Below are 20,513 nucleotides of genomic sequence, written 5' to 3'. Positions count from 1 at the left end.
ACAGAGATGTATGTCCTGACGACGTGGTGGATGTCCAGAGGAATTTTTATGCGGACAACCTGCTTATCTCAATGCAATCTGCTGACGAAGGAATAAGGTTGGCAGAACAACTGTGACACATCACCTCGCTGGGCGGCTTCAGACTCACCAACTGGGAGAGCAATAGTAAGGAAGTACCCGAATCCATTCCTGAATCAGAGAAGCATAAGGGAGTAAAGGAGATCAACAAAGAACGCAAGCCTCTTCCTGCGGAACGAGCACTTGGAGTAAGGTGGGACCTAGAGAAGGACCAAATGGCAGTGGTCATCAAACGCTTTGAGCAAGGGGGGTCAGTTACAAGGAGGGATCTCTCGCGTGTAATCAGCTCAGTATATGATCCGCTTGGATTCCTTGCGCTATTCCTCATTCGGGCCAAGGTCATCTTCCAAGAGGAATGCAGGGAAGAAAAGGTGGGATGAGGCTATAACTGACAGCAATGAGGTATGGTGGCGACGGTGACTGGTAGAATTAACTCACCTCACAGATTTCGGGATACCACGGTGCTATGACCTGACAGGTGCAGGGAATGTCATTTCAACTACATCACTTATGTGATGCTTCGCAAGTGGCGTATGGAGTAGTATCATACCTAAGGATCTCAGATGGGACCGGAGATGGTCGTTGTGCTTTCATCTACGGAAAGGCCAAGCTGCTGTGTTGGCTGTCAAGGTTGACGAGACATTAAGGCACGAGCTGTCGGTGGATGCGGGAGGGTCCGTCTTCTGGACAGACAATGTATTAGTACTACAGTATATACGTAACACAGAGAGGCAGTTTCACACGTTTGTAGCCAATCGAGTGGCGGCCATACACGAACAATCAGAAGCGACCCAGTGGAGGCACATGGGTTCAATACTGTACTGAACCCAGCAGATGATGCGACATGAGGACTAAGTTGCTACGAAATGAACAGAGGGTGTAGATGGATTGAAGGGCCCAACTTTCTCCGGCGAGAGAACAATTACTGGCCGCAAGAGCCATGACTTATACTCGACCTGGGGACGGATCCAGAGGTAAAGGGCGATGCTACAACTATGGCAATGGGAGCTAAGCAAGGAGAAGACCTGCTGGCAAGATTGTGGTCCAGATACTCATCCTAGCACAGACTGCTGCAGGGAGTTTCATGGATTAGGTTTTTATATTGGAGGCAAATGGAAGGACCAAGGCAAGTTGACAAATCAAGACTGAGGGTGAGTGAGCTCTGAGCATCTCGAGTAACACTGTTGGGTTGTGTACAACGGGAATATTATGAATCTGAGATAAAGGACCTGAAGGAGCAGGGTGCACTTAGGAAAACGAGCCCAATGTTCAAGCTGGAGCCGCACTTGGGGGAGGACGGACTCCTCCATACAGGTGGACAGTTGGAGAAAGCCCCCTTGATGACGGACAGCAAATACCCCATGCTGTTGCTGCAGGACCACCATGTCACAGAGCTAATTGTAAGAGAAACCCATGAGAACAAGGCTGGGCACTCAGGAAGAGAACATACACTAGCGGTACTGCGCCAGGAGTTCTGGGTGCCCAAGGGACAAAGGCCGATTGACCGGGTGCTAAAACAGTGTCTCGTCCGTCGCCGAGTCAATTGGAAGGAGTCACTGCAAAGACAAGCTAACCTCCCTGCCGACAGGGTATGCATGGTGAAGGCATCGTTCACACACACTGGAGTGGAATGCTTTGGACCATTCATCGCAAAGCAGGGTAGGAAACGGGTGAAGCGGTGGGGTTGTCTGTTCACTTGTCTGAACTGAAGAGCCATACACCTGGAGATTCTTGACGGACTAGACACTGATTCACTCCTCAATGCAATAACACACTTCTCAGCAAGGAGGGGTGTACTAGAGCACATTCGTTCCGGCAATGGAACAAACATGATTAGAGCAAATAAGGAGCTCTGGGCTGCAGCTCTCAGCTGGGAGAAGAATGACAAGGTCCACAATGCACTGCTGGGGAAGGGATTTGAGTGGGAGTTCAACCCACTGGATGCATCGCACATGGGAAGTGTCTGGGAGCGACAGATCCGGACAGTCAGGAAGGTCTTGCAAGCGATAGTAGGCGTGCAAGTTATGGACAATGAGCGACTCCACACACTCTTCTGTGAAGTGGAGGATAGTCAATGGAAGACTCATCACCCCGACCTCCAATGACGTCAGCGACCCCGAAGCACTTACTCCACTGCATATTCTGCACCCTAAGATGGTACCCCACTTCCCATTAGGAGGTAAGGCTGAAGAGCCTGTAGGGGACATCTACCGGAAGAGTTGGAAGCATGCACAGTTCCAAGCGAACCAGTTCTGGAAGAGATGGTTGAAGGTGTACTTACCATCCTTATGACAATACCAGAAGCAATTCAAGCGGTTGGGTAATTTCCAAGTGGGGGACCTGGTATTAGTGACGGATTGGAATGTACCCCATAATCACTGGGTTCTGCGAAGATTGGTAGAGGTGAATCCCAGTGATGATGGTGTGGTGAGGCATGTCAAGGTCAGGACGTCAACACACAAAACTCTAACCAGCCCTCTGAACAAGCTGTGTCTGCTGGAAGGGAGCGGCGAGTGAAAGTGTATGTGGTATTGGTCGTAACTGACCAATAAGGGAAGTCTTACTGCATCTAATGCAGAGAGAGAGAGAGAGAGAGAGAGACAGAGGAAGAGAGAGAGAGGCACAAGGATGCTGACATAGTGTTTTTATGTATGTACGGTCGCATAAGCATAACATCCATTAGCCTAGCAGTAATGAACACCAGGCCTTAGAACAGACGCTATGGGTGAGTGTGCGGGCAGTGTGTGGGTAGTCGGGGACGAGTGAGGGACTAGGTGACGTTGATCCCTGGATTTACTAGACGGATACTCCAAAAGGGTGGAGTTCAAGCGATGTGCAACTCCACGACCATCCTGTGAAAGTATTATTGCTGTGAGAATATAGTGAGTCCTTGAAATTTGAAAACTCGAAGTACAAATTTCCGATAGTACGAAAGCGATAAATGTAGGACAAATTCCACAATACGAAAGTATTTGCCTCGATGGTATGAAAAACGATACGAGAGGAAATACAAAAAATTCAAAATGGGCGCGCTGCACAGCGCCGCGTTCGCTTGCGGCGAGAAAACGAACTAACCCCTCTCTGGTAAACACATTTTCACGCGCTTCCCAGTCGAGTCACGTCCATCCTCTCCTCTCAGCTTCGGTGTACGTTATTCTGTTTTTCGCTGTTCTTCACCTTTTCGTATTTTCCCCATGCCTCCCAAGTGCCCTGCATCATCTCCAGCATCCAGGGAACCAGGACCAAAGAAGAAACAGCATCGTACTCTTACTCTTGAGAGGAAATTGGAAATAATAAGATGCCACAAGGAGAGGCAGGGAGTCTCGGAGATTGGGTGAGCTTTTGGCCTTGCACCATCAACCATTGGGACTGTGATGAAGAAAAAGGAAATGTACAAGAAGATGGCCACCTCCTTCTCTTCATCTTCAGCTGCCTGCCAAGCCACGAGGACCTGCAGCTTTCGCATGGACTTAGCACCATATCAATGACACGAATCTCCAGCTGCAGCACAGGTCTGTATTTAAATGTACAGTGTACTACAGTAATACCCGGTACTGCAGTAATTAGTTGTATGTTTTATTTTTTTATGTCTGTACAATAGTATAGTACTGTATACGTCTATTGCATACTTCTAAATAGGAGGGGTAAAGTTTTAGTGGGGGTCCTGGAACGCATCCCCCCCTTTACATGTACTGTATATTTCAATGGGGAAAATTGTTCCGATACATGAAATTTCGGATTACGAAAGTTTTTTTTGGTCCCTATCCCTTTCGTATTTCGAGGACTCACTGTATTACGCCCGTGAGGGACTAGTGTTGTGTACTTCACACCCCTACCCACACACTGATACTGAAAGACGAAAATTGGACCTGCCACAAGTGAGTTGCCCTTGCTTACTTTTAAGAATGCTTATTGATCTGCACGTGGTTGATGTCACGACATAATCAAGTTATAAATGTAGGAAAATAAGGACGAGAATTAAAGCAATATGTGTATACGAAGTAAGCTTTGGTAAATTGTAATTATGTGTATGACCAAGTGTTGTAACAATGACGAGTGATGCCATTATAGCATACTGAGAGAGTAAAATTCCAATTCCTATGACCAAATAAATAGTTGAGTCCAGCTGGGCGGATTTCATTACCCTGTTTCCCCCTCCAAGAGTGCAGGCGGTTATACTTCCTTCATGGAATACTCACCTATCCACCAAAGATTTCCCTTAAACCCAGTAACAACTTTTTGAGGCATCTTGTCCAAACAGAAGATGGACAAACACAGATGAATTTGTAACCACCTCTAATTTCATTGGCAGAGTTAAAGATTAGTATGAGTAAGGTGTCAGAAAATCAAACTGTGAGACTACCACTGCAGAGTACAGGTAGTACTGTACAGTACTGCCAACCAGTAATGAGGATTTGTAGAGTCAAAATGAAAATGGCTCACAACAGATCACTAGTAAAAAAAAAAAAAAAAAGCAGGGGGACAGGGAAGAAGGTCCAATACTGTACTGTACCTTTTCTCTTTTTTTACCTATTATCAATAAGGCTAAATTAATACAAGAGGCTGAAAAATGTGCAATGCTGTCTATACTATCAAAAGGAAAGTTATCTCTTCCTTCTGGGGAAGGTGGGGGGGAAGTCTACAAAATTAATAGCACATCTCAAAAAGTGTGGGTGGGGGTTCAATCTGCAGACCCCCCCCCCCAATCCACCATCCACAACAGTAACTCCCTAATGCAACTCAGTACAGTACTCACCTCAAGAGTGACACATTCCTCAACTTCATAACTGCAGTAACACTGTGGGAGGGAACCAAAGCTCTGGAACTCTGATCTCTCCCAGTAAAGATTCATAAATTCTTTTTCCATTATTGTAAGTCTTAATACTGTTACTCCATACTACATGGATGAAAATTAGTTAATCTATGTGATGATCTCTAGTGTATCCACAAGATAATACTGTATTATAAAAGCACTAGCTATAAATCTTGTGCCCTGATGGGTTGTGAAATATAGAATTAAAAGTGAAACAGTATCACAACCCACTGTAAAAATCTCTTAAAACACTAGGACTGAGCAGTGACCAAGCTATCCTGGGCACTAATGAAAAACAAGTGAGGTGCTGCCACTAACAGCTTAGGGCAGGGGAAGGGGGGTTTTATGAGGGGGACAGGAGGAAAGGAGATGGGTGTGATAGAGAGGGGATGAAAGGGGAGGGGGGGACAAGGAAGGATGATAAGAAGGTTAAGAGGGAGAGGAGGTGAAGAAGATGAGGGGGGAGAGGGGATCGAGAGCAAGAGAAGAAAACTTTGACAGAGAGAGAGACAGAGAGAGGGTGCAGGTGAAGATGATGAGGGGGGATATGGAGCAAGAGAAAATTTTGAGAGAGAGAGAGAGAGAGAGAGAAAGAAAGAAAGAAAGAGAGAAAGAGAGAGAGAGAGGAGGAGGAGGAGGAGGATTGCAGCGTGTGAGGGGGTACAGGACATGTGACGTTTGAGTGTTACTGACTAAGCATTAGTCCAGTCAGCACAAACAGTAGCCAGGCCAATACAGGGCAAATACCCTGAGATGGAGACTGTGAAGGTGAATTTCGTGTGTGTGTGTGTGTGTGTGTGTGTGTTTGAAGATGGATGAGCATGATACCTAACAAGGTGGCTTGTGAATGCTTCAATGGATGGTTAGGTTGTACAGTAAAAGTGTAAGCATTAGTGAATGCCTGTACATAGCAAACAAAAGAACATGTAAATGGTTAATAAATGCATACAAATGAAAATGAACAAGGTCTGTGAAAGGCTATGTGAAGACCAAGGTGAGTAAATTAGCAGTAGATATCTAAAGTATGGTGATGCTAAGATGGTATGGAGAATAATGACAGATGAAAGCTGAAAACTACGGGGAATACAAGAAAAGTGAAAGGGATGGGAAGAGGACAGATGAGGAGAAGGGAACATATAAAGAAAAAAAGGGGGGGAGGGGAAAGAAGATATGATAAGGTGGGAAGCAAGAAGGGAAAAGGGAGAAGAGTGGGAAGGAAAAGAGAAGGAAAAGTAAAGAGGAAAGAGAAGACAGGACAGAAAAGAAGAAAAGAGGGTGGTGGAAAACAAGAATACAGAAGGAATGGAAAAACTAAAGTGGAAGATATAATGAGGATAAGAAATATGACATGACAAGAGAAGTAAAGAAAAACGAAAAACTACTGTAAAGCAAGTAAGGGCAAACAGATGGTGGAAGCTGAGTCAAACCATACTCCCCTCTGCAACATTGCCCATTCAGCTTCTTAATCATTTTCACCTCTTCCACATCACCATCTATCTATCTACCCAACCAATCTATCATGCAAATATGCCACTAAATCTATCTACTGGAATAGGAAGCACTAATTCCAAGTTGACTATATTTTCTTATTAGCCTCAATCCATACTTCCAGCACCAATCCATCTTTAACCTTTTCAGTAAATCCTGTACAATGACTTCAATGTTTCATTCTTACCATCACAAGACAGTCTGGTTCATCTTTAGGGACATTACAATTTTAGGGCCAAAGACATCAGACATACTGGTAAATACCCTTCATTAAATCTTTCAGCTTGGAATGTCTATCTTTTTTTTTTTTTTTCCTAGCTAACACCAGAAAATCTATTCAGCTTTGGTCAAATATCTCCCAGCTGTCAAACTAAGATACTATCTATCTATCTATCTATCTCTTGCCAGACGCCTCAATCCCATTTGGGGTGGCCACAAACAAATCGCCTCCAAGTCGCCCTGTCCCCCGCCATTTCACTCCCCTGCTCCCAACTCACACCCCCCTCTCTCATATACCTCTCCACCCCACTCTCCATCTCATCCTCGGCCTCCCCCTCCCTCTTTCCCCCTCCACCTCACTCACATACACTCTCTTCGTCAGTCTTTCACCCTCCATCCTCTCCACATGGCCAAACCACCTCAGTGTGTTCCTCATAACGCTTCCTATCACATCCACATCAACACCACAACGCTCCTTTATATCCTCATTCGTCAGCCTGTCTCTCCATGTGACTCCACAGGCTCCTCTTACATAACTCATTTCCACTGCTCTCACTCTTGACTTGTGTTCTTCCAACAACGTCCAAGCTTTACTTCCATACGTTAAGAGTTTGTATCACAATACTGTCATGTAGTAACTTCTTCACTTCCATGCTCACTTCCCTGTTTCTTATCACTGCTTTCAAAGAACCAGCAACCTTTCTTCCCTGCTGTACCCTTTCAAGCACTTCACCCTCCAAACCTCCATCCTTACTCATCACATTACCCAAGTACTTAAACGTACAGTACTCACATTTTCCAATTCCTCACCATCCAACCTCGCTGTACATTCACTGACTTCACCTCTCTCAAAGACCATCACTTTACTCTTCCCTACATTCACCTTTAGATTCAGTTTCTTACACACTCTCTCAAACTCATCCACCAAGCCTTGCAGCTCCCCTTCGTCTTCACTCAACAACACAGTATCATCTGCAAACAACAGTACAGGGAGTTTCCAAACACTATCCTCTCTCACCAGGGCCACTCCAACATCCACTACCCTATCTTGTACCTCTTTTATTACCCCATCCATGTACAGATTGAACAACCATAGAGACATGACACATCCCTGTTTCAACCCAACTTTCAAAGAGAAAAATTCACTTAGTTCACCATCCACACGCACTGCAGCCTTCGCACCATCATACATACTCTTCACAGCATTCAACAACTTCCCATCTACTCCATATATTCTTAACACTTTCCACAATCCTAGTCTATCCACCCTGTCATATGCTTTCTCCAAATCCATGAAAGCCGCATACAATTTCTTTCCCTTCTCTAGAAACTTTTCCACTAAAGATCTGAGAATGAATATCTGATCTACACAATCTCTTCCCTTCCTAAAGTCTCCCTGTTCTTCTCCAACTAATTTCTCTGTTCTTTCTCTAACTCTGTCAATAAGTATCCTATCATACACTTTTCCTATTATACTAAGAAGACAAATGCCCCTATGATCACCACACACTTCTTTTTCCCCTTTTCCTTTGTACAAGGGAATGATTATACCTGACTTCCAATCCTCCGGGACTCTACCTTCCTCCCAGGCCAATCTGCACATCTTCCACATCCATTCTACTACTATCTCTCCCCCATGCTTCAGCATTTCACCACGCACTCCATCAATTCCAGGGGCCTTCCCTGATTTAACTTTCTTCATTGCTTCCACAACTTCTATCCTACTGATTTCTTCCTGTCTTCTCACCTCCCTCCTTCTCCCAGCCATTCCCCAGCCACTTATACTCGCATTACTTCCATCCTCTACGTTCAACAATTCCTTAAAGTGTTCTCTACATCTGCTCACTTTTTCTCCCTTCTCCACTAGTAATCTACCATTTTTATCTTTCACTCCCCTGCTAACTTCACTTCCACCCTGTCTTACTCTTTTCACCTCTCTCCAGAACATTTTCTTACAGTCCCTCCACTTTACACTCAAATTCCTTCCAAATTCCTCATCCACTCTCTTCTTACTCTCTCTTACTAATCTTTTCACCTCTCTCTTTCTTTCTACATATAACTCTCTCTTCTGCCTCTCAACCTCTTCCACGCCCCTATTTCTCATCCATTCATTGTATGCTTTCTTCTTTTGTGCCACAGCCTGTTTCACCTCTTCAGTCCACCACGCTGTTCCTTGCACCCCCCTCCATCTTCTCTTCCTTCCACACACCACATCACATGCTGCACATATTTCTTCTGTAAATATTCTACACACACCTTCCACGTCCCCCATCTGCTCCAATTCATATTTGCCCAACCGTTCCTACACTGTCAATAAACCATTTAGACCATACATTTTTTTTTTTTTTTTTTATACTGATTAATGCCAGATGATTTTACTCAGCTTGGGTAAGATGTCCCTGGCATGCACTGATTAACCTCTTCACTACAATGGTAGGGGCTGCCCTATGCCGAATAAAATCATTTGCTGGCAGCAAGCATAATACAAAAGGGGCATTATCCACCACAATAGGTTACCCTGCCACATTTCACAACATTTACCATAGGTTAAAGGCTACCTCTGCTATTATACTTACAACTGTGGGGGGGGAGGGGTGATAAAACAGGAGAAACATTTTGTCAAATAACTACACGTACACCCCGAGATACAATACCCCGGCTTAGCGATGGGGGTAGAAATACCACCATACCCAACCTAACGATGGCCAAACCCCGGTTTAATGATGAGTTTTGATTTTTCTTACCAATTTTGATGATATTTTAGACTCAAATTTTATGTTTAGGTTTATTTATTTATTTATTTTTTTATTTTTTTTTTTTTTATGTGTCCGACTCTGGGCAAAGGCTTCAGGGCCTATATCTTGGGGGCAGTAGCCTATCCCAAGGCCCAGTAGTCCTCCTACACCTCCACATGTTTTCAGATTAATGTGTTTTAGTCAATGGTAGAGCGAACATTGTCATTTTGGGGCACAGTTTACTGTTTGATTTTTTCCAGACTTTCATTCATTCATTCATTGCCAGACGCCATGTATCCCAAACGGGGTGGCCAAGGGCTTAGAGTTAATTGTTTTACAGGGAGGGGCACTAATCCTCCACCAACCCCACTTGACACGTAGGGATGCCAACAGCATCTGGTGTTCCCAGGCAGTCACCCATCCAAGTACTAACCAGACCCAACGTTGCTTAACTTCGCTGATCGGATGGGAAGCGGTGTACTCAACGTGGTATGGCCGTTATATTTGACAATTTTCAGATTTTATTTTTGGGTTTAGGTGAGTTATAAACTGTTTTTAGGCTTAGTTTAGCTTGTTTTAAAGCTATCTGGGGGTTTCGGTTAGCTAGAAACTTGTTCTTGGACTCATTTGGGTGGATTTAGGACTTGGCTGGGGGGAAACCCAAGGCTCAAAAACACATCCCTATACTTTACATGTTAAATCTACCCCAAGATATGATATCCCGCCAAGCAATAGGTTTTTACTTAACCAACTGCATTGTTAAATCGGGGTATACCCGTATTTCCTTGTGACGACTGTGGTGGCTGAGTGGTTTGATAAATCGTCTGTTTTTGCAATGATGCAAGTTCAATTCCTAATTCCCAGGCTACTGCAGGAAACAGTTTGGTGAATCCAAAGGAAAAGGAACGATATGATTAAAGTATACTGGTAGCTACTGTATGATTTTTTTTTTTTATGCGTCACACTCTGGGAATAGGCTTTAACAACCTGTTCACTGAGGCCCAGAAGCCCTCCTATGAACCATACACCTCCACTTGTCACCACTTTGGCACTAAAGCCCACCATCCACACTAAATACATGGTAGGGCTGTCTCATACAGGACTGGTGTACAGTGGTATCAACAGCAAAATTTTTTTGACATATCGGCAGCTCCTACGGTAGATCAGCAAAGTAACTAAAGTCTACTTTAACAAAATTCAAATCCTTAAACTGCTCCCTGTCTCAGCAGGAATTATGCATGATCTAGTGTGAATTGGGAAGGGAACCTTTTTTGACCTCCAGGATTTCATTACAACTGGACACCACCACATTAAAAAAACAGCATGTATGTTCAGAAATACTCATTTTCCAGGAGAGTTGCAAATGACTGGAATTCATTACCACATGATGTTGTGTCAGCTCTGTGCTGAGGGGTTTAAAGAAATTAGACTTTTACAAGAAAATATAATCTCTCTATCTATCTATCTATTGCCAGACGCCTTAATCCCACATAGGGTAGCCACAAACAAATTGCCTTCATGTCATCCTGTCCCCTGCCATTTCACTGCCCTGCTCCCAACTAACACCCCCTTCTCTCATATACCTCTCCACTGGAAAACATAATGCTTCTGAATATTATGAACTAAGTCCTACTGTGCTGCCACACAAAATAACACCATTAACAAGAATATTAGAATAACCTGGCATACAGGCACAAGCCTTTCAGTCACTCAACCTTGTATGAAGGTACAAAGTTAGGTACCAGTATGTTTTGGTGGTAGCAATATTTAATAAAAAAAAAAAAAAAAAAAAAAAAAGCTGAAAATGCTTATACTCAACCATATATTACCCCTTCTGAGATATAAAGTATACCTTTTTATTTTGTGTATCATGCTCAGGTCAATTTGCAAGGACTGAACCTCAGCAAATGTACAGTGGACTTTGAAGATCAGGCGGATAAAGTAAATGACGAGTTAGGAAAACAGGAAAAAATCTGATGGCTATACTGTAAATCATAAAATAAAAGTCTTATTTGCAAGGACTGAACCTCAACAAATGTACAATGGACTTTGAAGATCAGGTGGATAGAGAAAATGACAAGTTAGGAAAAAAAGAAAAAATCAGATGGCTATACCATAAATCATAAAATTAAAGTCTTATACAGCTGGAAATCCACACCAAGTCCCTGCCAAATCTTATTTTAAATTTATGATTTTCAAGGGAAAGAAAGTGAAAAATGGAAAATCCCAGACAAACCTTACAAGACTGAAGAGTGGCCATGTTTGAACTAATGGATGCCTAGAACAAAGCCAAAGGATATGTAAGGAGTAAAGAATGCCTACCGTATGTCAGCCTACTGGCCAGGGGATGTCAAGGTTAGGACAGAAGGATGCTAATATAGTCTAAGGACTGCAGGATGCCAACATAATCTAAGGACTGAAAGATGCCAATATAGTCTAAGGACTGAACAATGCCAAGGTTAAGACTGAAGGTGCCAACATCAAGGCTACAGAATGCTGTGGTTAGGGTCAAAGAACACCCAGATTAGGACTCTTTAAAAAAAAATACCTTGGTTAAGACCAAAATGAGAGCCCCTTTAGGACCAAAAGGATACAGTACCCAGATAAGAACCATTAGGCCTAGATGCTTAGCTTAGAATTATCCAGGTTAAGATTAAATGGAAATCCAGGAAAAGAACAACAGGATATCACGTCAGTACCAACAGGATGCCTAGGTTGGGACCAAATAGATGTTCAGCCTAAGACCAAAAGAATGCCCAACCTACAACTAAAAGAATGCCCAGGTTAGGATCAACAGAATGCCTTGGTTGGGACCAAAATAAAAGCTCAGATTAGGACCAAAAGTGTGCCTAGGTCATGAAGAAATGGGTAATCAGGTTAGGAAAAAAGGATGCTCAAGCTCAAAAAAACAAAAGGATGCCATGGTCAGGACCAAATGAATGCCAAGGTCAAGACCAAAAGGATGTCTAGGTCAAGACTAAAAGGGTGCTCAGATAAGGGCCGAACAGACACCGGGACCAAAATGGTATATACTCCACCTTGGTTAGGTCTGGTTAGCTCCCGAGTTATGCAGGCTGGGGTAAAAGTTGGTTCAAATTTCCTACTTTTAGTATTTTACATTGTAATACCAGAGTACTTTAAATTTAAACCAAGTCTGACTAAAACTTGGGTCATATTCATTCAACACTTCTCTGAAATTCTTGGAAATTGCTATAGTCTATTCTTATAAGTCACAGCCACGTTTCTTTATCATGTTGTTTTCCAAGGGTACAGCATGTCTTAACCGCTCATTTTTCCTGATCTTTAAAGCTGTCCCCTCTGTAGCTAAGTTTCAAGATTGATAGCAAGTGCAGCGGTAATGGTTGCAACTGACCTCAAATTACAGGCAAGGGTTTCCCCATGAAATTGTCAATGTATCAGTAGCTCAAAGAATACCACTAATGAAAAAAAAAAAAAAAAAAAAAAAAAAACTGCAGGAGAGCTCCCATTAACAAATGATGAAAATTTAATGACAAGAATATCTTTCTTAACCCCTAAAACATGGGCGTCGCATTTGCGACGCTCGCCAAAAAGGACATAACGGCGGAGCGTCGCATTTGCGATTCGAGTTAATTTTGAATAAACGTGGGCAAGGATGTTCCAGCTGGTATTGTCTATCAGTACCACCACCCTTTAGCTACAATTAGCATACTTTACCTTTGTACTACTGACCTCCGTTGTTGCCAAGTATCGTGTTTCCCCCCCCCCCACCACGGCCCGGCCAGCCTGGCTGTGATACATGGCAGCGCTCTGACTGCTCAGAACTGTAAATCTGCGCTCTCCTCTCACAAGCAGTTTATGCTAATCGGAAACGCTTGTTTCCCGTTGTAATACTAGCTTTTTTTCGCACGGTTTGCCCCTGTTTAGCGTCAGTTTACCGCAGGCTTTCAAAGTGACAGTATGGCGAGTTCTAGCTCTTCCGAGTCAGTGCGAGTAGCCAACAGGAATGAGAATAAAGTGACGGGCGTAAGGCAGAATAAAAAGCGCGCTGCGGTAATCTTTTGGGAAGTAATATGATTGAAAATAATGTAGTATACGTGTTTTTAGCTGTGAAAATGGAAATGTTTGTTGAGTGACGGGAAGACCACCGCCGCTCTGCATGTCGGCTGTGCGCTTCATTGATTTTAGCCTTACTTTCAGTGCTTATTGTACAAATACGGATTCCAAACTACCTGTACGTTGTAGTATAAAGTTTACTGTGACAGAATGAGGCTGTGGTAGAGGGGAAACCAGGTTGCTGGAGGTGTGAAAGTGAAGATTTTGTTACCCAACATTGCAAGTCTCCACAAGTCCTTGGGTAGTCCACGAAGGCTCAACACCTGTCTCTGGAGAAAGCTGAATGTAAGTACTATCTGCCATACCAAGTATAATGTTCTAGGGTTAATCTCTGATTTTTGGCTAATATTTTCCTACAGGTACTCAGACCGCGATCGAACGCTGCCACCCGGGGGGGGGGGGTCAGCTGTCGATGGCCACGCATTAGGGGTTAATTGTATATAACTATAATTCATTCATGACACCGACATTCTGCGGAAATAACATTTATGTTACTAACGAACACCAAGCTGGTCTGCTGACATCAGCAGTGGCATCCTATAGAGTGCAATAGGTTTATTCAGACTTGAAACTCATTCATCCCTATATCGTTCCACCTTCAGTAGGCACTCGTAGGACGCGAGTTTATGGGCGGCAGAGGAGGCCACGTAGCTACTAGGATTTCGCATACTGTGAATACATAAACTTTTGGGAAACATTACATATGGGTGGCACCCCCCTTCAGACATAAGTATTGTACTCTACAGGGAAACTAAGACATAATACCTAAGATAAAGTAAACCAACAAGATTATGGCTTTACTAAATCAACAAGGATAAAGAAGATGGCTGCTCACCTTAACCCAAGAGGACAACAGGCTTGATGGATGTAAGAAGGGGATCCAAGGCAGGGTGAAGCACCTGGCATGCACCTCCTGCACCACCCGGCACACCACCTTCCTCACCACTCTCGTCACCAGCACTTTTGATGCTTTCACTAGCTAAGGCACTCACTTCGTTCATAAACCCTTCAAAGGCTATTTTTGACACCCCAGACATCGCATCATCCTCTTGATCCTCCCCAGGAAATGGCTCTTCTGATGTTGAAGGGAGTGATTCCTCACTTTCTTGAAGCCACAGGTAACAGATGATGAGGGTTTGCTTCCTTCTGTTAACCTCCTGCTTGTGCTTGTCTGTGTAGTAGCAGAAGGTTCTGTCCAGTGAAGTCATCACTTCCTCCACTCGCAACTGACAGTGTTCAATGTCCTTGAATTCTTCCTTGAATTTATCTAGGGCACACAGCACCCAGTTGATCCCCATCACCGACAAGTCTCCACTCTCCATCACTGGTGCTCCTGGCTGTTCTGTTGCGGTCTCCTGCTCTGCATCGGCCTCAGGGTAACCCAAGATTTGGGCCACTCTTCGCTGCCATCTTGCATATTACGAGTTCAATTTGCGTAGTTAAAAACTACACTAAAATTCAATAAAAATTAGGTCCTCACATACTATGCAATTCGCAGACTGTGCGTAGCTACTTACTGTGGTTAGGTTTGGTTAAATTAAGTTAGGTTGAATTAGGTTTAGCTGTGTTGGCTTAGGTCAGATCATATTAGATTAGGTTGGTAAGGATGAACGATTAGTGAGAGACTGACTATAAAGCCAAATCAAACTGAAAGTCCAACACAGTGGGTGGCTGCTTGACACAGTTTGTGTGTAAAATGCTGAGGTTGCCTAATTGACATCTTCAATATCACACATTTCCACAACTTTATAAAGGTAACACAATGATTATTACATTATGGTTTACTGAAGAAAAAATAAAAGAGGCAAACTTCAGGAGAGCTCACACTGTCAAATGATGTAATTGTAAATTCATTAATGACAACCAAGAAGTGGGGCTGGTGGAGGATTAGTGCCCCTTCCTGTAAAACAATGAACTCTAAGCCCTTGACCACCCCGTTTGGGATACATGGTGTCTGGCAATGGATGGATGGATGGACAATCAAGATTCCATGGAAATATCCTTTAAGTTAATGAAGACTGTATAATTCATTCATGACACCCAAATTCTGCAAATATAACACGTTACTCAACAGCATCGTTAGGTTCGTTGACATCGTCGGTGGTGTCCTGCAGAGAGTGATGGGTCAATTCAGACCAAGAAGTCATTCGTCCCAAAATCATTCTGGTTAGTTAGGTTAGTTTAAATTGTTAGGTTTGGCTGAACTAGGTTAAGTTAGGTCACATTAGGTTCAGCTGGGACGAATGATTTGTTATGGATTGATTCTGGAGATGACTCAACCTAAAAGTCCGATATAGCAGGTGGACGCCTACCACAATTTGAGAGTAAAACTGGTGGTTTTATAACTGATAGCTTCAAAATTACACCTTTCTGCAACTTTTAAAGCTCTCAAGATGATAATTAAGTTAGAGTTTATTGAGAAAATAATACAACAGTAAATCTTATGCATGGGTGCACCCTTGTAGTTTCACCAAATACAGCTGTTAATTTCATGCATGGGGGCTCCTGCAGTTTCTTTTTCTTTTTTTCAATATTCACCATTATTTCCATTTTCCAGACAGCATGCACAAGAGAGAGACATGGATGCAATCATGGAGCTTCTTGCCCCAGTCCTAAACCATCCACCTGAGGAATGATTACATCCCCCAGGCAGGGATGGCAAGTTATGGTTAGACATGTAATGACAGCATTTAATCTTAAAACTCTTCTACCCACTTATACATATGTTCCCCAACTCCCTCCCTACACATCAAAAGGATGGTGAACTTCCTGGTGGGAGCAACTTCTGGCTAGCTGCGGTTTACAGACCACTTGGTTCATGTTTCACATGAACCTGAGCCTACAACTACTAATCTGCTCCTAACTCTGAATGTTTGCATTCCCTTAACTTGACTGCCTAAAAGGTATACCGGTATAACGTAGGTCTGGTTTGAATATATCTAAGACAGGTTGTCATGGTAAACCTTGATTCTCTGACTGTTGGTATATCTCTAAACTAAATCGCCAAGTAATAGCCTGCTATCATTTCGAGGTTAAGAACAGGTTAATTAGTTTGTTTGTAACTCGTGAACCTAATCAGCGACAACCTTAAAGTTCAAATTTCTAGGGGGAAAATAAATCTAACCGCATTTCAACGTGCCGTGAAAAATGTTCCTTCCTCATAACAAAGTAATACATGACAATCGAATTATAACATTACCATTGCAGCTAAATGCTCCAACGTGCCACTGAACGAACAATATAAACCCCTCGCCGTTTGCGTGAGCAGAGCTCAGTGTTACCATATCACAGGAACGAAATTATGCTAAGCCAGTTTTGGGAATGTGCTAACTTAGCTCAAACCATGCCAAACGGAAAACTACATTATGCTAACTTAACCATTACTTAAATATACATTTTTTAATACAATTAGCAAATGAATTGACATAAAATACAATAAATACCAGCCTACCAGGTACAGTATACTGTAGGTATTGGCCGGGAAGGTACAGTAGCCTACACAGGGGTGAAGGGGCAGGAAACGGGTGGGAATGCCCGTCTCTAGAGAAGGTTAGGTCATGTCCAGTACCAAGCACCCATTCGGCCAGTGAGAAATATAACGAGTTAATAAATAAAATACACGGAGACCAAAATAGATATATCTCTTCAAAACTGTTTAGAACGAATAATTCAGAACCAAGATCATTAAACAACAGATTAAAATCTCTCATAGGCCAAAGGAAAAGAATATTTATAGAAAAATAAAACATGGAGAGGAACACTTATGTAACCGGTACGCGATTTTGAATAGAGAAGCAAAGAGGAAGATACGGAAAGCAAAGAGAAGTTATGAAATTAAGGTTGCTAGTAAATCGAAAGAGAACCCCAAGGGTTTTTGCTCAAAATGTACCGTACGAAAAATAGATAGGATAGGACCTTTCAGAACAGAATCAGGTGACGTAAATGTGCCCCATCCTAAGTAATTATTTCGTATCAGTATTTACCAAGGAAAATCTAGACCTTGTCCCTCAAGCAGCAAATATTTACAATGGTAATACGGAAAAGTTTCTAGAGAAGGGAAAGAAATTGTATGCGGCTTTCATGGATTTGGAGAAAGCATATGACAGGGTGGATAGACAAGGATCGTGGAAAGTATTAAGAATATATGGAGTGGAGGGGAAGTTGTTGAATGCTGTGGAGAGTATGTATGATGGTGCCAAGGCTGCAGTGCGTGTGAATGGTGAACTGAGTGAATTTTTCTCTTTCAAGGTTGGGTTAAAACAGGGATGTGTCATGTCTCCATGGTTGTTCAGTCTGTACATGGATGGGGTAATAAAAGAGGTACAAGGTAGGGTAGTGGACGTTGGAGTGGTCCTGGTGAGAGAGGGTAGTGTTTGGAAACTCCCTGTACTGTTGTTTGCAGATGATACTGTGTTATTGAGTGAAGACGAAGGGGAGCTGCAAGGCTTGGTGGATGAGTTTGGGAGAGTGTGTAAGAAACGGAATCTAAAGGTGAATGTAGGGAAGAGTAAAGTGATGGTCTTTGAGAGATGTGAAGTCAGTGAATGTACAGCGAGGTTGGATGGTGAGGAATTGGAAAATGTGAGTACGTTCAAGTACTTGGTGAAATGCGTGGCTTTAACAGACGCATATACGGTACTCCCGAAGAAACTCCCGGAGAATACCATAGTATTCCCTACAACAGGGCGAACCAGAAACAACGGAGTTCGCCCACGAGAATGCCGACACCCCCACTCGGACCCCACGGGGTAGCCGCCACTAGCCACCACCACTCCGGGCAACAACGACGCATGTCAGCCCGGGCCGTGCGCCCCTGTGACATTCAACCACCACGCCGCCGCTACCGTAGGCGAAAGACACTACCTTCGCGTGGCAGAATCACTGAGTTAGCTAGGGGTGGAGTCAGAAATAACGCTCCAGGCAGCGCCCCTCTGGTAGAGACGATCTATGGTCGCTCCCACAGTGATTTGGTAGAGACGATCTATGGTCGCTCCCACAGAGATTCGGTCGAGACGATCAATGGTCGCTCCCACAATTCCCAGGTAGAGACGATCAATGGTCGCTCCCTTAGGACCCCGGTCGAGACGATCAATGGTCGCTCCCACAACGTCCAGGTAGAGACGATCAATGGTCGCTCCCTTAGGACCCCGGTCGAGATGATCAATGGTCGCTCCCACAACGTCCAGGTAGAGACGATCAACGGTCGCTCCCCCAAAGTCCAGGTAGAGACGATCAATGGTCGCTCCCCCAAAGTCCAGGTAGAGACGATCAATGGTCGCTCCCTTGGCCCTCCGGTCGAGACGATCAATGGTCGCTCCCACAGTACTCGGGTAGAGACGATCAACGGTCGCTCCCCCAGTGTCCAGGTAGAGACGATCAACGGTCGCTCCCTCAGCACTCCGGTTGAGACGATCAATGGTCGCTCCCACAATATTCGGGTAGAGACGATCAATGGTCGCTCCCCCAGTGTCCAGGTAGAGACGATCGATGGTCGCTCCCAGGGCGTAGTTAGGAAAGGGACGTCTCCACAACCGGAGACTGAACTTCAGGGGTCTCGCTCCAGAATATCCCGGAAAGACCCCCCTGCTTCCCCCGGTCTCTGTTCCCTACGCTTGGCCTTCGAGCAGACACACCTGTCGGGCCCCCGTGACAACCGCTGCCGCAGCCCTCCCCTGACGGCGCCTCTGGTTGTGGGAGACCGCAGTCTGTCGCCTCTTCCGGCCCTCCCTAGGACACCCGGGCGAGACCTCACCACGCCCCCGCGACGCCGGGACCTGACCCAGAGGTTCCTAGACCTCTTCGGCCCCAGTCCTACGGGCCTTACGCCGGAGCCCAGTCCGGAAACCCCCGGACGCTAGAGGACGCCCTCACGAGCCGCCCCGTGCCCTCTCGGCTCGCCCCGCCCTGACGACGCCCTCAGTCCGACCGGATCACCGATGACGTGTCCTTGTTTCTCTCCATGAGGAAATACGAGTGACCCTGTATCAATCGTGAAGTAGGTTAAGTGTGACTCCCCCCTCTCTTAGAATAAGTATTGTGCAGTGACTTTATGTTATCTCCATTGGGGTAAATCAGAACACAATATCCAGTTGAAGGACGAGAATGTGGATTGAGACCTAAAGTGAAAATACGTGCGAGTGTCACCCCGAATCTTTCTAAAGACATATCTCTAGAACCAGAAGAAAGACTAAAATATTATTGGAGTTCTATTGGCTAGTCTCTAAGTAATATTGTGGAATAGTATTTACGCGTATTCCGACTTTGTTACGCGTTATAAAGCGAGAGTCTACATATCATACCTAGAAGATGTGTAATTAATAAGCTTGTGCCTACAGAAACCTGTTCCCACCCTAAATATCAAGGAAGGAGAGTATTAACGATATTCCCCCCCTCCGCACGCTACTCCTAAAAACTCTATCCATTCCTCGCTCACGCTCTTAAAGCCAAAGTAAGAATCAGAGTTATTTGTCAAAGAATCTTCGCCAACAGGAAACACCTAAACTCCCTTGCTAATATCGGGCATCCTTCAATATTACCATAACTTTCTCCTCGCCGTTTTAAGTCACTCTCCGCGTCTCCCCTACCTCCTCCTGGTGTGTCACAAACCCCGAGTCAGGCTGCAGCAGTCGGGGGACTTTGATGGATGGTCGTGGAGAGTACAGACGTGTTTCCTGAGCTCTCCTCTAGCTATAGGGCTGCTTCACCGGCATAGATTTTGCTTTTCCGCCACTAGGGCGTTTTTTAAATAAAGTTAGGATTAGTTAGTTCTCATTTTCCTCCCCTCCCGGTTAGAGATACAATAGGTTTTTGTATCTATTTCCTGAGTTTACCTTTGCTTATCGCCCACGGAGGGTCCCCCCCACTGATCGCTCTGGGGCGTGAAGAAACACGGTCGGGCCTCCCTGGAGTGGTTTGAGAGGGCAACCTCAGACTTAGGTGTGTGGTCCCCGGTTGTTTGTCCCTTGCTTGTTTTCTCCCCTTCTTCCCACTTCCCCCGCTAGGGGGGAGTGGTACTATGGAGGACGCCCCTACTGCCTCCCCCCCCCTCAGGGGGGGAGGTAGTCCTGACCGACCCCCGACTTCTA

At 44.4% G+C, this 20,513-nt stretch overlaps 1 protein-coding gene and 1 non-coding gene across 2 annotated transcripts in view; both read right to left on the bottom strand.

Annotated features, from left to right (window-relative positions):
• The window catches only part of LOC145403746 (gem-associated protein 5-like), a 410,271-nt gene extending 393,596 nt beyond the window's left edge, over window positions 1-16,675 (bottom strand). Inside the window, exon 1 of the mRNA XM_080275424.1 lies at window positions 16,628-16,675. Within this exon, the coding sequence (XP_080131550.1) occupies window positions 16,628-16,630 (3 nt within the window). The 5' untranslated portion in view covers window positions 16,631-16,675. The remainder of the gene's footprint in view (window positions 1-16,627) is intronic.
• Window positions 9,718-9,836, bottom strand: LOC145403885 (5S ribosomal RNA). Its single transcript, XR_013898078.1, has one exon. It is a non-coding gene; the product is annotated as a 5S ribosomal RNA (ribosomal RNA).
• Window positions 16,676-20,513: the final 3,838 nt, after the last annotated feature.

The sequence above is a fragment of the Coenobita brevimanus genome, chromosome 61, assembly GCF_032717465.1.
Source record: "Coenobita brevimanus isolate Jiangsu-jjx chromosome 61, ASM3271746v2, whole genome shotgun sequence".
Lineage (NCBI taxonomy): Eukaryota > Metazoa > Arthropoda > Malacostraca > Decapoda > Coenobitidae > Coenobita > Coenobita brevimanus.
Note: the sequence above shows the minus strand (reverse complement) of the source record. Positions and strands in the feature narration are given on the sequence as shown.